This window comes from Culex pipiens, chromosome 2, assembly GCF_016801865.2.
Source record: "Culex pipiens pallens isolate TS chromosome 2, TS_CPP_V2, whole genome shotgun sequence".
NCBI classification, from domain to species: Eukaryota; Metazoa; Arthropoda; class Insecta; order Diptera; family Culicidae; genus Culex; species Culex pipiens.
The window spans coordinates 185,053,232-185,071,339 of record NC_068938.1 but is presented as its reverse complement, the minus strand read 5'-3'; the positions used below and the strand labels follow the sequence as shown (position 1 = coordinate 185,071,339).

The 18,108-nt window shown below is 41.1% G+C and overlaps 2 protein-coding genes across 2 annotated transcripts in view; both read left to right on the top strand.

The window, feature by feature from the left end:
• The first annotated feature begins 717 nt into the window (after positions 1–717).
• Positions 718–18,108, top strand: part of LOC120415374 (DNA fragmentation factor subunit alpha-like) — a 60,594-nt gene continuing 43,203 nt past the window's right edge. Inside the window, exon 1 of the mRNA XM_039576897.2 lies at positions 718–1,099. Within this exon, the coding sequence (XP_039432831.1) occupies positions 1,070–1,099 (30 nt within the window). The 5' untranslated portion in view covers positions 718–1,069. The remainder of the gene's footprint in view (positions 1,100–18,108) is intronic.
• Positions 1,673–5,986, top strand: LOC120415373 (uncharacterized protein K02A2.6-like). Its single transcript, XM_039576896.2, has 2 exons — positions 1,673–3,871; positions 4,346–5,986. Exons 1-2 carry the CDS (start codon positions 1,973–1,975, stop codon positions 5,843–5,845), a joined length of 3,399 nt encoding a protein of 1,132 aa, XP_039432830.1. The 5' UTR covers positions 1,673–1,972; the 3' UTR covers positions 5,846–5,986.

The window sequence follows — 18,108 nt, the reverse complement described above, 5'->3', positions numbered from 1 at the left end:
CACGCAAACTTTTCCCACGACTCAAGTAAAGGAATGACAACTAGGGGAACTATACCCTTTCTCAGCCTATTTCTATTATCGGCCTATCAGCTCTTTGAATATGAATTAAAGCTTTCATAAGGTGTTTTTGACTGTTACAAAGTAATAAATAGCTCAAATAAAAGTGAGCAAGCAATTCTCCATTGTTAATACATCTGAAAATGTTGATTTAATAGCGGAAACGGCAAAAGTGATTAGAATTGATCGAACGGCTTAGTGTGATTAAAATGGGTATATTTCCCCTACTTTTCTTTACGAGCCATTTTGACACACATCAGCTGAAATTGCATGTACAAACCACAGAGAGAGAGAGAGAACGCACGGCGAGAGAGATGCACATCCCAGCGGGTAGACACGTGCTAATTTCGCGCTACTTTCGATGCGATACTTGTGTGCGTGATATCGCACTTCTGAAGCAAAGATAGTGAGAGAGCAAACGAGTCTTTTGTGTGCAGTTTGTTTGTGCATTTTTGTTTGTTGCCGAATGCGTTGGTATAGAGTTATCTACGTGCGCATGTATTGCGTGTTTGTACACGAAGGGTTTTTAGGTTAAAATTTGTACCCGCCAGCAAAAACAAATGGTAAGCTAGTGTGCGTGAGATGAGGCTTAGATAGCTCTATTGGTGTGACACAGTTTACGCGAGAGACCCGAGTCGTCATGGCGCTCTCCGGCGGGCGTTCTCTCACTTTTATTCTAGGTGGAGCCGTCTGGACAAAAGTTTTGCATTTTTATTACAAATCTTGCAAGCGTCCGGATCGGTAGTGTTTTTGCGAACAGTGCAAAATTGTGAGTAATTTTTTGTGGGTGCTAAGTGTTTTGTCAAACCCTGGCAGGTGTACAGAGTTTGGCGTTTGTGACATATTGTTGTTTTGATTGAGTGCTAGTGCACTTGAAGTGATAACCCAGAAGAAGCGGCTCTTGTTGTCAGTGCAAAGGACAGTGTTGAATTCTGTCAAATTTCAACTGGTGTTTGACAAAAACAGACGTATTTTTTGTGCTGATTGAAGTGCATCTATTCAAACGCTAGAAATGGAAGAGGACAACAAAAAACCTTACAAGGTAGGTCGAACAGTCTTAATTTCTTTTTCTAGTCATGAACCAGCACAGTTCGACAGCTCTGGTGACCTGTTTTCGTGTCCTGCGAAGAGCGAATTCAAGCCAATCCCTGTTTGCTCCTACGTCAGACCCGATGGGTGCATGAATGCTGGAATATTTCTCTGTGCCCGATGAAGGAAACTCAACCGGGGGTACGTGTCTTATGTTCATGCACATACATATTCACGATAGAACTGTTGTTTTGTTGTGATTGTTTGAAAAATTGGATCAACGAAGAGACACTTCTGCTGGGTGGGGAAATAAGAGGGCACTTAACGTCACGTTCCTTTTTGCAAAATCCGGTGGCGATAATGCCAAGGAAGCGATCCGGAAGAAAATGGGGCCGGGCTTAATTGATTCCTTCTTCCGGTTTGGATGAGAGCGGGTGGCGCGTTTGTTTGCCTTTAGGGGTTCCACTTCATTTGTCGACTGTGTCGCGTTGCGTTGAAAGCTCAAGTGAGCGGAGATTATGTTTCGATGCGGAAGCTGTAGGGAGCTTTAGGGGTTGGTTTAGGGTTTGTTGTGGTTGCTTGGCAACACTGCCTGGGGAGGAGTAAGGAGATCAGACGATAGAAGGAGTCACTCAATAAAGTTACGTCAAAAGCTACAGACGTGCGCGTTTTACTCACGACATTTTGGCGACGCGAGCGGGACTTTTCTAGATTAAATTCGTCAAGTTCTTAAAAAAAAGGCGTTCGTAGATTAAATTCGAGTTAAAGTAGCGCGGCGTGAAATCAAATTGCGAAAAATAAACCGAAGAACGAACGTTACGAACACACGCGAAACCTAACCTTGAAGGTGCTACGCCCCAACCCTGTGCAGCAGTTAAAAAACAAAATGGAGGCCAAACCGGTCCTGCCGCCGTTCGACGTGACTGACCCAACCTCAATCGCGAGTCGGTGGGCAAGGTGGAAGCGATCGCTGGAGTTGTTCTTGGAAGTGAACTGCATCGCTTTAGGGGCCCGCAAGAAGTCGTATTTGCTGCATTACGCCGGGCCGGACGTCCAAGATATATTTTACAACATAGAAGGCCATGATGCTGCAGCTCCGGTCGGCAGCGACGTCTACAAGGAGGCGATACGGCTACTCGACGCTCACTTTGCCCCATTGTCGAGCGTACCCTACGAGAGAGTGATGTTCCGGAGGATGAAACAGCAGGAAAACGAAACTCTGGAGAAATTCATTCACCGTCTCCGCGACCAAGGGCGGCTTTGCGAGTACGGCGAGGCATTGGAAATGCGGATAACGGAGCAGGTCTTCGACAACGGCAACTCGGATGCGTTGAGGGAAGCAATTCTCAAGAAGAAGCTGATGACAGTTCCAGAGATTTCCGAGGAAGGGCGCGTCTTGGAAACAGTGAAAAGAAACCGCGATGAAATGAAGAAACCGGAAGGGGAAAATTCAGTGAATTTTGTGCGTAAACCGAAACCCGGGGACGTTTGTTATCGTTGCGGCAACAGTGGCCACTACGCAAGCGACAAGAAGTGCCCAGCTAAAGCTCAAAAGTGCGACAAGTGCAAGCTAGTGGGACACTTCAAGTCGATGTGCAAAACGAAAAAAGGAAGAAAAGCTGACCAAAAGAGTGAAGTGCGACAGGTGAAAGTACCTGAATCAGAGCGAGAATCAGACAGCTCGTCGGAGGATGATGTACAACACGTGTACGCTGCCGGGTCAGTGCCTGAAAAAGTGACCTGCTTTGTGGGCGGAATCAAGCTGGATTGGGTCGTCGACTCGGGCGCTCACGTGAATGTTGTGAGCAACGACACCTGGAAGCAGCTGAAGAAACAAGGTTGTGCGGTCAGCCAAGAAGAACCATCGAACAAGACGCTGAGAGCGTACGGTGATGGAAAACTAAAAGTGCAAACAGTGATCAAAGCCGACATTGCTACCAGGAAGAAAACAGTGCATCGCGAGATCTATGTAGTTGACAACCCGAAAGGAGCGAATTTGCTGAGCAGAACAACTTCCATCGACCTGGGATTGCTGGAAATACACGGCGAAGTGTTCAGCGTAAACGAAGTTGTCGATCCACCGATCGGAAAACTAAAGGGAGTTCAGGTCCTGGTCAAGATCGACGAAAAGGTGACTCCCGTCCAGCAAGCGTGCAGGCGAATACCGATCCCGTTGAAGGAGCTGGTGGATGCGAAGCTGGAAGACCTGTTGAAGCAAGACATCATTGAGCCGGCCCCTCTCGACATCACGTGGGCCTCCCCGCTGGTGGTCACGCCCAAAGACGGAGGGAAAAGCGTCCGACTGTGTGTGGACATGCGCAAAGCAAACAAGGCCATCGTTCCGGAGAAGCACCCGTTACCGACATTCGAGGAGATTGTGCCGCACCTGAACGGATGCAAGGTCTTCAGCAAGATAGATTTGGTTAAGGCCTTTCACCAGATCGAACTTGCCCCGGAATCGCGAGATATTACCACATTCGTCACGCCGGATGCGTACTACCGGTACAAAAGGCTCATGTTTGGCATGACCATTGCATCCGAAGTGTTCCAGCGACACATCGAGCGGGCGTTGAAGGGTCTGAAGGGCGTGAAGGTCTTCATTGACGACATGCTGGTGTACGGGTCCACCAAGGACGAACACGATCAACGGTTGAAGGCAGTTCTAGAGCGGTTGAATGAGTGTGGTCTCACGATCAATGAAGCCAAATGCGAGTTTGGTAAGAGCATGGTCAAGTTCATGGGACACGAGCTTTCTGAAAACGGAATTCTGCCAACGAACGACAAGGTGAGTGCCATTCAAAACTTCCGACGTCCTCAAACTCACACGGAAATGCGAAGCTTCTTGGGCTTAGTCAACTACGTTGGCCGGTTCATCCCGAACCTGTCGACAATAACTGCCCCTCTTCGAGCGCTGACCATCAAAGGTAGCAAGTTTCGGTGGTCGAAAGAAGCAAAGAGTGCTTTCGCAAAAGTCAAGCTGGCACTAACAAGTCCGGACCACCTGGCGTTCTACAACCCGAAGCTAGAAACAACGTTGGTGACAGATGCAAGTGATGAAGGCCTGGGTGCAGTGCTTCTGCAAACCGAAAACTCGATTACAAGACCGGTTTGTTACGCCAGCAAGAGTCTATCAAAGACGGAGAAGAAGTACTCCACGCTGGACAAAGAAGCGCTTGCGATCGTTTGGGCTACCGAACGATTTGAGATGTACCTCCGTGGGTTGGATTTCACCATTCTAACGGATCACAAGCCTTTGCAGTACATCTTCGGCGAATCTTCAACCCCGAACCAGCGGCAGGAACGCTGGGTCTTGCGGCTGCAGTCGTACCGGAAGAAAATTGTGTACGTGCCAGGAGAGGTCAACATAGCAGATCCGCTGTCAAGGTTGTGTGAAGCAGTAGGAGCGAAGACATTCGACAAAACCACCGAGAAAGTATTGTGCTCAATCGTGGAGGTGAACAAGCCGAGCGCCGTCACCATGAGCGAAGTGATCCGTTGCAGCCAGAACGACGAAGAGATCCAGAGGGTGAAATTGGCACTAAACGACGATTGCTGGGAAAACATCAAGCCGTACGCACCGTTCAAAGCAGAGCTCTGTTTTTCCCAAGACGTTTTGCTGAGGAAGAACAAACTTGTTATTCCGGAAGTGCTTCGTCAAACTGTACTGCAACTCACCCACGTCGGTCACCCCGGAAAGGAAAAAATGAAGCGCAGAATCCGTACCGCTGTGTGGTGGCCAGGAGTCGATACCGCTGTCGAGAAGTTTTGTCGAAGTTGCACAAATTGCCAGATCGTGGGACAGCAGAGCAAGCCGGAACCGCTGCGAATACGGCAGCTGCCTACCGCTCCGTGGGTTCATCTCAGCATGGATTTTCTGGGGCCGCTGCCCAACGGGAAGTACGTCTTCGTTCTGGTGGATCTTTACAGCCGGTTTGTGGTAGCTGAACTGATGACGAACACTACATCTGCTGAGGTTATACGCCGTTTGAAGAAAATTTTCACGCAGATGGGTCTACCGCATGTGCTGCAAGCTGACAACGCTAAAAACTTCTCCAGCCAAGAACTCAAGGACTACTGCGTCGATTACGGCATAAAGCTCATGCACACAACTCCCTACTGGCCGAGCGCAAATGGTGAGGTGGAACGACAGAACCGATCGTTTCTCAAGGTCATGAAGATCAGCCAGCTCGAAGGATCCGACCTGGAAGAAGCCATGCAGCAATACCTGTACATGTACTCGCTCACACCACACAGTGTTACAGGTGTTGCCCCAGCGACACTAATGCATGGCCGTAGATTCCGTGACTTGGTTCCACATCTGCAGGAGGAAGCGATCTTTGACGAAGAAATGCGGGATCGAGACTTGACGATCAAACACAACACCAAGGAGAACCGAGACAAGCGAGTCGGCGCAAAGGAATCGTCCATCGGCGTGGGCGACACGGTGCTGATGAAAAACATGCAGCCACAGAACAAGCTGTCACCAGGATTTCTGCCTACTCCGGGGAAAGTGGTCCACCGTTACGGGAGTACTGCTACCGTTGAAACAGCGACCGGACAGCAGTACAAAAGGAACGTGGCGCATCTGAAGGGGTTGCAGCAACCCCCAGCAGCGGAAGTGGATCAGCGGGGACCGGAGTCCATCGACTCTCCACCGGTCATCTCTGGACAACAGGATCAGCAAGCAGTTGCGGGCTACTCTCGGCAACGTCGGGAAATAGTTCTGCCAAAACGTTTCGAAGATTATCTACTTCAGTGACTTTCACAACTTTATTTGAAATAAGAGAGATATGTTGTGGTTGCTTGGCAACACTGCCTGGGGATGAGTAAGGAGATCAGACGATAGAAGGAGTCACTCAATAAAGTTACGTCAAAAGCTACAGACGTGCGCGTTTTACTCACGACAGGGTTTATGGTGAAAGTTTATGCAACCGATTTGGGTGGATTTACTTTATTCTTCTCGATTATACATTAAAAATATTTTTAATTGATTTTAAAACGAAACGATTTTACTATGTTTACTGAAAACATAAAGTATTTAACTTTAAGGAAAATTTCTGATCCTTTAACATTCTTATAAACATTCAAACAAGCCTTTTTTTAAACAATCTTTGTAATCACAAAATTTAATTTTTTTGTGGAGTGATTCTTAATTTTAATTTCACCAATACAGTCCAGACTCGATTATCCGGAGGCCACGGCAAAATTTCGACAAAAAATCGAATATTGTATTGTTTTTTTATTGTATGGCCCTTAAACTACTCTAAAGTGATTTAGAAATTTAAAATTCAGGATGGTGGCCAAAATGGCGATGATGAAATATTGAAAAAATGTATTTTCGAATTATACAGGCAATCAACCATTCAAATTTGACTAAATTTGACAGAACTCGAATTTGATGTTTAAAGAAAGAATATAAAAAAATACAAATAAAAGTTTTTGTTCGTGATTCGACTATTTGAAGTTCCATACAAACCTTTAGATAATCGAACTTCGGATAATCGAACCTTCGGATAATCGAGGCTTTGGACAATCGAGTCTGGCCTGTATTTCTTTTAAGCATAAAGTTTTGGGCTTAAGGGACCATCCATAAACCACGTTGACACTTTAGGGGAAAAAACGTAACACCTTATAATGTGGCCCTCTTAAACCTTGCGGTTTCGTCAACGGATCCACAGGCGTGTATCGTTCTTTTTGCGACAAGACTCCGCCTCCCGGGTCTCCTAAGTGTAAAGGAATGGGCACGGGGAGAGGGCACCGAATACCTATATTTACACTTAGAATTTTTTTTTGCGTCCCACCCCGGGATTCGAACCGGCGACCTCTGGATTGTGAGTCCAGTGCGCGGTCCGATTGATCCACACAGGCAGACAACTTTGACACTTTAGGGGGTTGGGGGTGTATGGCGATTGTCCACGCTCCATACATAAAAGTTTTTTTTTTTGTATGGACAGTTGTCCACGGGGGAGGGGGGGGGGGGTTGAGTTTTCCAAAAAAAAGTGTCCACGTGGTTTGTGGATGGTCCCTAAAGACGGTGAGCTATTTACGTGGTTCTAGCAATAGGGTAAGTGTGAATTCTGAGTAAAGAGATTGTCAAACTAAAAAGTGGCCTCATTTGTTTGACAACAATAATGATTGGTGTCAGACCATCGGGGTTTCAGTGTATAATTTTTCCAAGATTCGTTTATTCGAAGTTCCATCTAAGTTCTTCGGAAAATCGAAACTTCGAACAATCGAATGGATACAGTCCAGACTTGATAATCCGGAGGCTCGATTTTCCGAAGTTTCGGTAATCCGAAATTCGATTATCGAAGGTCTGGCGATTTTTCGCTATACAAAAAGTTAAAATTGTGTTTGGAGAAAAATCCACGCAGGGAGGAGGTTGAAAAATTTAAAGGCCACGTAGTTTAGGCACGATCCATCAGATGATATAAATAAAACAATACAAGATGGTATGTCAGAAACAACTTGAATCCCAAGAGGTTAAGCTTTTTCAAGACTCAATCATATAACAATCATTGTTGAAATAGTTATACAATCATTTCATAATTTAAAATTTAATTTGAAAAAATTGCTGAGTATATTACGAATCGAAGTTCTGAACTGTACCCATTTTATAGTAAAGAGAGACATAGAAAAAGTAAACAAAGTCATTTGTCAAAAAAGGGGGTACGGTTTTATGTTACAGACATGACCAGTATGACAAAGAACATTGTTAGGCATGATTAAAAAAGTTATAAACTCATTTGTTTTGATGAAAAGCAACAACCCTGAGGGTACTAGCTAAACCAGTTTGAGGCCAATATCCTAGGCAACATTTTGAAATAAAGAACTTTGTTAATTTAGAATCAAATAAGGTATTATCTCTAGTTCAGTTTAATTTTGGTTAAAAAAAGAACATCATTCCTTTGGGAGCTCTCGATGACCTTGGATCCCCAATATCTCGGTCAGACATTCCACCTTTTTGCCAAGCATCGATTCCTCCATCATGCCGGAAGTGGGCACGGTCCAGACATTAAAATGCCATTAATCTTCCCACACGGATAGTTGTCCAACTTTTCTTCCCACACACACACTGGGTCAGATGGCCCCGAAGGACAAAAGGACACCATTATTGAAAAGTTTTATTTAATTAGCCTTTTCATGAAACTTTTGCTCTCGGGTTGAGCTTTTTTTATTGAATTTGGATCAGACCTTTTCAGGGATTTTGCCTTCACTTTTTCATACAAAATGTATCGAAGTGTTTTCGTAGAGCTTTTGTCATTTGATAAAATCTCCGTTATATTCCGATACACCAAATCATCCAGATCGTGTTTCCTTGTCGCACGTAACTTTTTCAAGAAAATGCATTTGTGAATAAAGGGAACCTCAGCAGGCAATCCAAACCAAAAACAAATACTTGTTCAACCGATAAGTTTACCAAAATTTAGTTGTATTTGGACCACGAAAATTAAATAATATAAGAAAACCCCTCGACCGGGACCCGTGGTGTAGGGGTAAGCGTAGTTGCATTTCACCCGCAGTCGGCCTGGGTTTGATCCCAGAAGGTCCCGATGGCATTTTTCGAGACGAGATTTGTCTAACCACGCCTTCCGTCGGACGGGGAAGTAAATGTTGGCCCCGGTCTAACCTAAAGAATTAGGTCGTTAGCTCAATCCAGGCGTAGGAGTCGTCTCCCTCGGTGGAGTCGCTGGTAGGCATTTGAACTCACAATCCAAAGGTCGTCAGTTCGGCTCCCGGGGTGGATGGAAGCTAAGGTGTTGAAAGAGGTTTGCAATTGCCTTAACAATCAAGCCTTCGAACACCTAGTTTCGAGTAGGAATCACGCAATCGAGAACGCCATGGCAATGCTGTAGAGCGAATAATTTGATTTTTTTTTGAAGAAAACCCCTTCTTCAAAAAGGTGTATATCGTGTGAAAATGCACTATTTTTTGGCTCTAGTTATATCTCAGATTTGAAATAAAGTCGAAAACATATAACGACGAATTGCAACCTCCAGCGGCAGCAACATAATGGACGTTCAATTAATGCTGTCAAGCACAGGTGGAACGATATCTCTCATATGGCAAAGGCTTACATAGTTATACAGCACCATTGAACGAGAGGGTATTTCAATTAAGCCATTCTGTCAAATTTCCCAGTATGATTATCAATTAGAGCACCGGATCGGAAAAGCAATTTTCTTACAAGGGCTGCCAATACGTATCCTGGTAAAGCCTGGGGTGTTTTGTTGTTGTTGGTAGATGTCTTGGTTCGAGCAGAATTTCTAGAAAAGTTCGAAATTAAATTTAGCAACTAGTCGTTAACAATATGCTGTTTATTCAGTACTAAAGCAAATGTCAGAGATTGCAATGCAAATGTCAGAAAGCATCATTTAGGCATACCAATTTGCATATTGAAATGTCTGTCAGTTATTCCACACTCCGCTTTGCACAAAAGAAAAAAAAATCTGCCGAAAAGAAAAATCTCGACCCCTCCTCCCAGGACCGTCCGTGTGGAGGTGGAATCATTATGACTCATTTGTCGACCCAGACAAGCATGCCCAAATAGTAATGATATGCTAACGACGTAATAAGCCCGACATGGCAGGAAAAACAAGATGTTTTCTTTTTTTTCAATGAAAACCCACACGCAAAGCTTTCTGTCAATGAAATACTCCCCTGCCGTTTGGCACAAGTTTCCGTCCAGCCTCACCACACAACCTTGTTGCAATTATGAAATTTATTCCAAGGAATTTTCCGAGCCTTCTTGAAGTGGCTAATTTTCCCCGACCCCGGTGGAGAAGTCGGGGAAAACATTCCGAGACAGAAAAAAAGGGTAAAAAACCAGACTCGTTTTTATTAACGGTTTGCTGATCTGGCCACGTGGCTTCAACCCCAGATCCTGATGGGCTGATGGCGAGGATGGAGATGGATTGGCGGTTAACAGCAAGTTAATCACCGATTTATGTTTGGTTTGGAAGCGAAAATCCCACCGATGATTGGAGTGCTTTTCCAGCGAATTCTGATCTGATGGGGAAACTTTTCGTTTTGTGGGATTTTCCGCGTCCGTGAACTTGGATAACTCTTTTGGAAATCGAAAATTTTGATCGCACTGTTTGATATTTTAATTGGAATCTTCTTTTATGTTTGTGCAAGATCTGGCAAAAAAATATTTTAGCTTGGGAGGGTGTGATAGTTTGACTTGCATAATATATCAAAATGATTCGATGGACCCTGAGGGATTTAAATAGAGGATTGCTGTCAATCTGAATACGCTGGCTAGTGTCAGAATACATAATGGATCTTCAATTAATTCAAGATTTAGACCGCTTCACGTCTCTCGGTCTCTCGGGTGCACCAGAGCCTAGACTTGTGAACACCCACACCCAACAGAGTGTTGATGTAATTTAAATAATTAATTTTATAGCGCTCCACAGAGATTCGCAAGCAACTAGGGCGGATGACTAATTGATTAGAAAGTTTAAATAAAATTGATTGTTAGCCTATTAAGGAGGAATATACCCTTTCTAATCGAACACCTATCTTCGTCATATAGAAAGACACTTTTGATCATAATTTCTATTTTGCGATACCATTTCTAATCATTTTGTTGGCACACACATCCACATGCAAGATGAGAGCTCAACTGCTTAACGAAAGTCGCCATCAATATTATTTTACTTGCGCTAACGTTTTCATTGCGCTTAGGATATGAAATTGCTTCCAACTTCCGGCAACATGTTCTTTTGAACATTAGTTAGTCACTCATTTGAAAAACAATTCTGAAACATGTAAATAATTAGGAAACACCATCTAAAAAACAAACGCGCCAAGTCTTTTGACATTTGACTTTTGACGACCCATTCCAATAGGAGGCTAAAGAAAACCGAGCGAGAAGCGAAGGCAAATAAAGAACAAAAGAACTAACCAACACCACCAGTAGCGCTTGTTAGAGTGAGCAAGTGCTGCCAGGAAACTTTCGCTATAAATGCTACTTTTCTTGAGTGTTCGCTTAAAATTTCATCAATTTTGGCAGCACTCAGCAGACCCAACAGAGCGCTGGAAGAAAAAAAGAACTAAGCTGAAAATACAAAAATGGGCGTGGCCCAATGCACTCGACTGATTAGAATGCATTTTTGAAATATTTTTTTTAAATGCTTGTAAAAGTAAATGTAAAAGTAAATGTAAATGTTCACAAAAAAAAGTAAATGTAAATGTTCACAAAAAGTTGCTCTACTCGTTGGTGTACTTGGTTTAAGTAAATTTCAAGGAACACTCCGAATTATCCAGCATCATTCAAACACGACCGCTTATTAGGCTTAAAATGAGTATATTTCCCCTAAATATGGTTTTGTTTCTCCAGATATTTTTATTTCTCTCAATTTAAAACTTTAAAATTGAACTTATCTAATTTACATTTCTAGCAAATTATTGTAATAGGGCCGAAGGTGAAGTGTAAACAAAGAGTCTATCCTGCTCGTTCCTAATGAAAACATCAACTGACGTGAGCAGGACAGACTCTTTCTTAAGACCTCGGCTTCGGCCCTTTTACATTGTTTTGCTTGATTTAAATGGTATTGTGATGGTATCAATGTTGATAGGCCTTTTATTATTACCAAAACATTAAGAAATCCGAGTTTTCATCTAAATCATTCAAATTTTCCAAATGGCAGCACCCAAAATTTTCATATAAAGCCTTTTTTTCACCTTCTTTTTATTAATTGTTTCTGAGAGCCTTCATTTTTCAATCAGCGTTATATTTATCGAAAGGTAGCGAAATTATCTTAAAGTAAAAAAAATAATAAGCACTATGCATCTCCAGCAAAATGTACTCCGAAACTAATTTCGGTGGAGAAGCATGGTACTTCGAAATACGATAAAAAATTATAGATCATATCTTAGAATCCTCTTAATGTATATTCTCCATTTTTGGATATGGCACGTAAAACATCCTGAAAAACATTGACAAATATTTTCAACTGTGAGCTATTTGGCCTCAAGACCTTCAAATCAGTAAAACTTTTCGATTGATCCGTAAGTGTAGTCAGCTTTGTTTTTAAAATATCTAATTATTTTTCACTCAAAGCTAAAAAAAATGGGTCAGCCATTCCAGAGACATGGCTCAAAAACGATATTTTCTGAACCAACTTATTTTAGAAAGGATCACCCTAGTCGCCGAACAAAACACGACAAACTGGATCCTAGTTGTTTGACATTTAATGACACGTTTGGTGCAATCTGGAAAGGCAATTTTGACTTTATAAGCGAATTAAGAGTCTAGAAAATCAGTCTTGATCAAACGGAACTACCTAATGAAGCAATTTCTAATCTATCCATCAAAAATCGACAATGCAGTTTGGCAGACTCGAGCCTTCCCGGAAACCCCTCCCCTTGGATGACAATCGCAAAATCCAATTCCAAGCCCAATTTTCCCCAAATTGAGCAGCAAACATTCTTGTCCCCTTCCATTTTTTGTTTGTACGTAGCTATCCCAAATCTCCATGAACATCGTCGTCTCAACCCGGCTCCATTATCGTGCTTCATTTCCCTCGTTACACTCAGGCTTTGGGTCGCAACAACAAACTGCTTAGTCGAGCGATGAATCCTTTGACAGCCAACAATTGGCCTTTCGAGAGCAGATTTTGGGATTATCTTGACTTTTGGCTGCAAATAAAACATGAAAAAATAGAAAAAACAGTCAAAAAATTGGAAAACTGTCACCAACACTGAATCTCCCTTTGAACTAAAGCATTTAAAATCAAAGTAATTTGTGCATTGTCTATTGTAGAGTGGCTTTAATCCTTTTATCAACTTTCCTGTGACTACATTCATCCATCGTACAAAAAGCTTCCTGTCTACTAACCAAATTTCATTGCAACCATACATCTTTGTGCTTCTCTTTTTTTCTGTAACGGAAAGTTAATTTTCCATGCAGTACAGTTTTCCTCCCCGTTGCGATCCTGTTTCATTTTTTTTCCGCCACACTGCTGTGGGTGGGCATGATTTATTCTTTGTGCCAGCACCCCATCAATGTCGTGATTTATGGCGCATTGCTTTCGGGAATAGAGCCAGAGGGTGTTGGAACGTCGAAAAAGAAGCTCTTTTCCACGTAACAATGCTAAGCTGTAACTAGAGGTGTATGGAAAATTTGTGTAGAGCTTTTCTCAATTTTTCTTAGTTTCATCGTCAAAAAGACCGATTTTTGGAGAAATTTTTGAATTTGTTATCAAAGTTTACTCAAAAATTCGCTGTTCTCTTGACGCCTCAACATCATAGAAAGTTGCAAAAAATCTCCAGCAAAGGTTAAGTGATTGCCACTCAAGCGGATGAAGGAACAAACAAGGCACCACGGGTCATCAGAGTTGAATGCTTCAAGAGCAACTACTGCTGCACGGGTTTAACTTCCAAGCCAAAAAGAAAGAAAAAAAAAAGCTTTGTGATGAAATTAATTTCACTTGAAAACTGTCAGATGCGATGCGATGCAATCACGAACACACCATACAGCTTTTCACCAAGCGGTGATTAATTAGTTGCATGATAAAAGAGCTTTCAGAGCTGAAGCGGACACAGCGTGCGAATGAGAACAGCTGGGTTGCGGTTTTCTTTGAAAGAATTCGTTCGCAGCGATGTGATAAGTGATTGTGAGTGCCTTATGCAGTGAACTTAAGCGCAGTCTTGAACAACAATTGTGAAACATCTTTTTATATTTTACTTATTCTATTTAAGGCTCTGAAAGGAATTATTGAGTGCATAATTGACAAAGGGAGCGCGTGGTCGTAAAAATATTCGGAGTGAAAAGTGATTTTTTTTGTTCCCTTTGTTTCGCATTTTTGCTCGCGTTATCTTAATTGTAGAAACAGTAAAAATATACTGATAAGTCCAGCCCATAGCACTTATGCTCGGTTGGCACGCGTTCGATTAAAAAAAACTTTCTAAATCATCACTAATTTATCTTTCCACAGCCGGCTGCCTAAGATTTAAAAAATTCAACCGATAAACAAAATACTCATGGTCACATCACTGCCACTCGTGAATCCTGACCTCATACCCATCTACTAACCCCCTCAAAACTCATGTGATACTTTGTCGGAGAAGCAGTCGATTGGGCGGTTTCTATCACTCAAGTATTGGACTAACATTCCCATCCACTTCCCCGTGACTCTACCACTGGTCGTGGCCGGCGCCGGTATTGATCAGCATGATAGGGGCCTTTGAGAAGTTGCGAAGCGAGGAAAGATAGCACCCACTCATCTTCCACGGCTCGTGGATGTAACTTCTGGAGGTCCTGGTCAATAACGGAGTAGCAACTGCGGGTGGGCACCTATGCTTATGCTTATGCTTATGCTTAAGGCTCTGAAAGGAATTATTCCAGATCGGCCATTTAGCGGCCATGTTTGATTTAGAAATAAATTCAAATCTTGATTCAGAATGTATCAATCAAAAAATGGGTTTCTTTGTATTGTTTCTAGAAGCATTTAACATATCTTGTTTATTTTTTCAATTCAATTAACCATCATTGACACACATTGCTGAAAAGTGAAGGACACCTTCTACGACCTTAAAGAATCATACATATCTGAATCGTATAGATTGTTATTACGCAAACATTGCCATAATAAAAAAAGGAAGATTGATGATAAAATCAGCACGTTAGTTGGAGCGACAAAATGGTTTATTTGCGAAGGCTGTAGAAACAAACAAGCCATGAAGAATCGTTCAACATTCAATTATTGGAAAGCTCAGCAAATATGGTCAACCACCGAGAGCCAAATAAAATGTGACATTCAAGCTTTTGAGCATTGATTCACAATCAAAATATTGTTTGTGGTGTCCGCAGAAAAAAAATCATCTTGCTTTTTTCCGGATCATGGTCCCAAAAATCCAAATGGGCCATCTTCCATCAAGCGTCGCTCATAATCCCTCACCCGGGATTCCATCTCGTTATAACAGGCACCAGACCAGATCAGATTTTCAACCGTTATTATTTTAAAATTCTCCCGCCCATAATCCGGGTGGCAGGATTTGTAGACTGTCCCGCTTGTAAGCTGTCGCTGCAACATGCTTTTAATGGATCCAAGAACCAATCTAGCACACAACCTCATAACCACGCGCCGCACAACATGACAAGCTAGCTCTGGCATCAGAGGAGCCGGAAGAAAGAGCATCATGTCAACCGTAATTTGCCACTGAGTCTGCACAGCGAACACTAACTGCACACCACACATCACCCGCGTCCGGTCGGGGCAGAAGTAGAGTATAGAGTGCATCGGTGACGTTGGGAATCTCTGCACCATGTGGCCCGAAGCCGGAAACTATCGCCATCCGTAGACATAAAACCGTCATTCTGTAGAATTGTTCCCCGTGAATAGGGTAAGGGGGCGAAGTTTGATCTGTTCTGGGTAGAATTCCAAACTAGAAACTAGTTTTTTTTTTCAGAGTCACCTCAGAAATCACAAAAATGGTTCTAAAAACTTCCCGTTTTTTTTGCATTTTTTTCAACTGACGGATTTTTTTCAGAGACGAAAACGGTTATTTTAGTCCTCTTTGATAGCAATTCAAATCTTAAAGCCTTTTTTTTATTTTTTACAGTTTCATAAAATCTCCATTTTTACAATTCAATGCCAAATATAATTCGTCCGTTAAACACCATTGACAGTAAACTTAAACTTTAAGTCCATTAAAACATATCAAACAAGTTAAAAGGGGTAAAATTTGTAAAAATATGAAATTTCTGTCATGAAAATAGTTGTTTTTAAACCTCGAATTTATTGGCATTTCTTATATCATGAGGTTTTTTGTTTAATCATTCTTCTGATATTTTAAATAAAAAATATTTGTTAATTAAACTTTAGCAACGTTTTAGTTTTCAAAACTTAGAAAAACAACTGTGAATACTCAAATGTAACATTAAACGCATTCTTACTAAAGTTTTACTTGACGTTATCAATTAAATTTGCAGACTTTTAATTTAAAATTTGTAAGAAACGCAGTAATCAGATTGTCAGTCCGAAACAAGCTTTATCGGTTCAACAATATATGAAAAATTAATTTAAATTCTATCAATTTCTTTAAACTGTAAACGACATTTTTAGTGTCAGGTTTCTTATAAAAAAAACCCCAAAATTCGGATTGTTAAAAACTAAATTAAACGAAAAATATCATTATGAATACTAAACAGGTGGATTAGTGAATTTTCACGATTTAGCGGACAGCCTAAAATTCGTGAAATTCCACAATTTCCGCGAAATCCCGTGAAATTCTTGAACTTTTTGAAATTATTGCAAAAACATTTTTAAAAGAAAAACAAATAAGGTTTTAAATGTAAATTTGGCAAAAAAATATGTTTGCTTAAATCATATATTTTCATTGACAAAAAGTATTGTATTTTGATAATTATAGTAATTTACATGAAATTTGGCATTTTAAAGCATTTTTCAAAATTTAAGCTATGGGACCACAAATTGGATATATACCCATAGAAATCCGGGATTTTTTAAAGAATACTTAACTGATATTTTGTATTCTTTTCAGTGAAGTATATTACTGGAAAAATATAGAACGTATTAAAGTATAATTTTTCTACATTTAAAATAAATTCAATTAAGTAATCCCTGAAATTTAGTTTTTAGTATCTTTCAAATGTTTTGTAAAAATAAAAGTACAACTTATTGAAAAGAAAATCGTTTAGATGCAATTATCATCACTTTTACCACGATTTCGCACGTTCAAAATTATTTTAAATATCGGTGAATTCCATGTACAGTTCGGCAAAGAGTTTTTTTCGCCGCTTTTTCAAACTCGGTTTATTCAAGATTAAATTATTTGGGCTTTATAATATTATTTTAATCTTTAAAAATAAACAGCCATTTTCTGAAACATTGTAGTTTTTTCTTAAATCGGTAAAATTTCCACGAAGCTTGATGGTCCCGTGAAACCTGGAATCTTCAACTTGAAAAATCACTTAGTTTGTTTGCTTAATATATACATAAATGTACAAAAATCTTTCCGGTTGTTCAACATAAGTGAAATTTCCGCGAAATTTTGTGTTTTTGAATAGTGGTTCACGTGAAAATTGCATTTTTAGCTTGAAAAATCACTAAGCCTAAAGAGAGTATCAGCAGATTGTGTAAAACGAAAAGGGGTACAGGATGAAACCTCGTGAATTCGGTCTAAAAATGAAATGAAGAAAATTATCCATTTGTAGGCCTTTTCAAATGTTCTACCTGAATTTAAAATTTTGAAACTATTTTTATTAAAAAGATCAAACAAATTTCAATTAAACTTTTAGTAATAAAAAGTTAAATAAAAAATCAGATTTTTTTTGTCCGGTCTACCTATTTTTTCCTAAAAGTTTTAATCAAAACCTACAACTTTGCCAAAGACACCGAATCGATCGGAATGTTCAAATTTTATGATCATAATTTGTTGCCACCAAAATATTATGGAAACTTTTTATCGAAAAAATAATTCTTCTTCTTTTAACATAGAAAAGTCGATTCGAGAAAACAGAGCGAACTACACTAAAACCCCGACACGAACTGTTGTCAAACGAACGGGGTCACTTTTTAGTTTGACACCCCGTTTTACACGAAGTTCACACACACTATCAAACGTTTGTTTTGTTTGTTTTGTTTTGAGCGTGAGCGCTGTGTAAAAAGTGACAGTTCGTCACTTTTTAGTTTGTGACAAACGGTGACCAACCACCGGAGGTTGAGTCTACTCTAATTCTAAATTGAACACTAGAACCAGTCCAGGACACCCAAACCTATCACCGCACCAATACACTTCCCTTCACTCTTTGCAATGCATTATTTAATCAGGATGTCGGCCCGCTTCTCCTAGAGACCCTAAATAGGGAGACTGGTCTAAGCTGGCTAAATCGATCTGGCAACGTATGTTTTGAGCTTGGCAACACTGATAAGTTTTGCTGGGCATAAAGGCAAATGCTCGTTTGGATACGTCAAACTCGTGTCTGTTTGGGTACGTCAAATTCACTTCGACCAGTCTCCCTATTAAGGATCTCTAGCTTCTCCTTCGTTC

What these genes read in the sequence shown, in the direction of transcription:
- LOC120415373 (XM_039576896.2), top strand. Translation starts at nt 1,973, where the DNA reads ATGGAGGCCAAACCGGTCCTGCCGCCGTTCGACGTGACTGACCCAACC. An exon ending in TTCTGCCAACGAACGACAAG is followed by an intron (nt 3,872 to 4,345) that starts GTGAGTGCCATT and finishes AAGCCTTTGCAG; the next exon opens with TACATCTTCGGCGAATCTTC.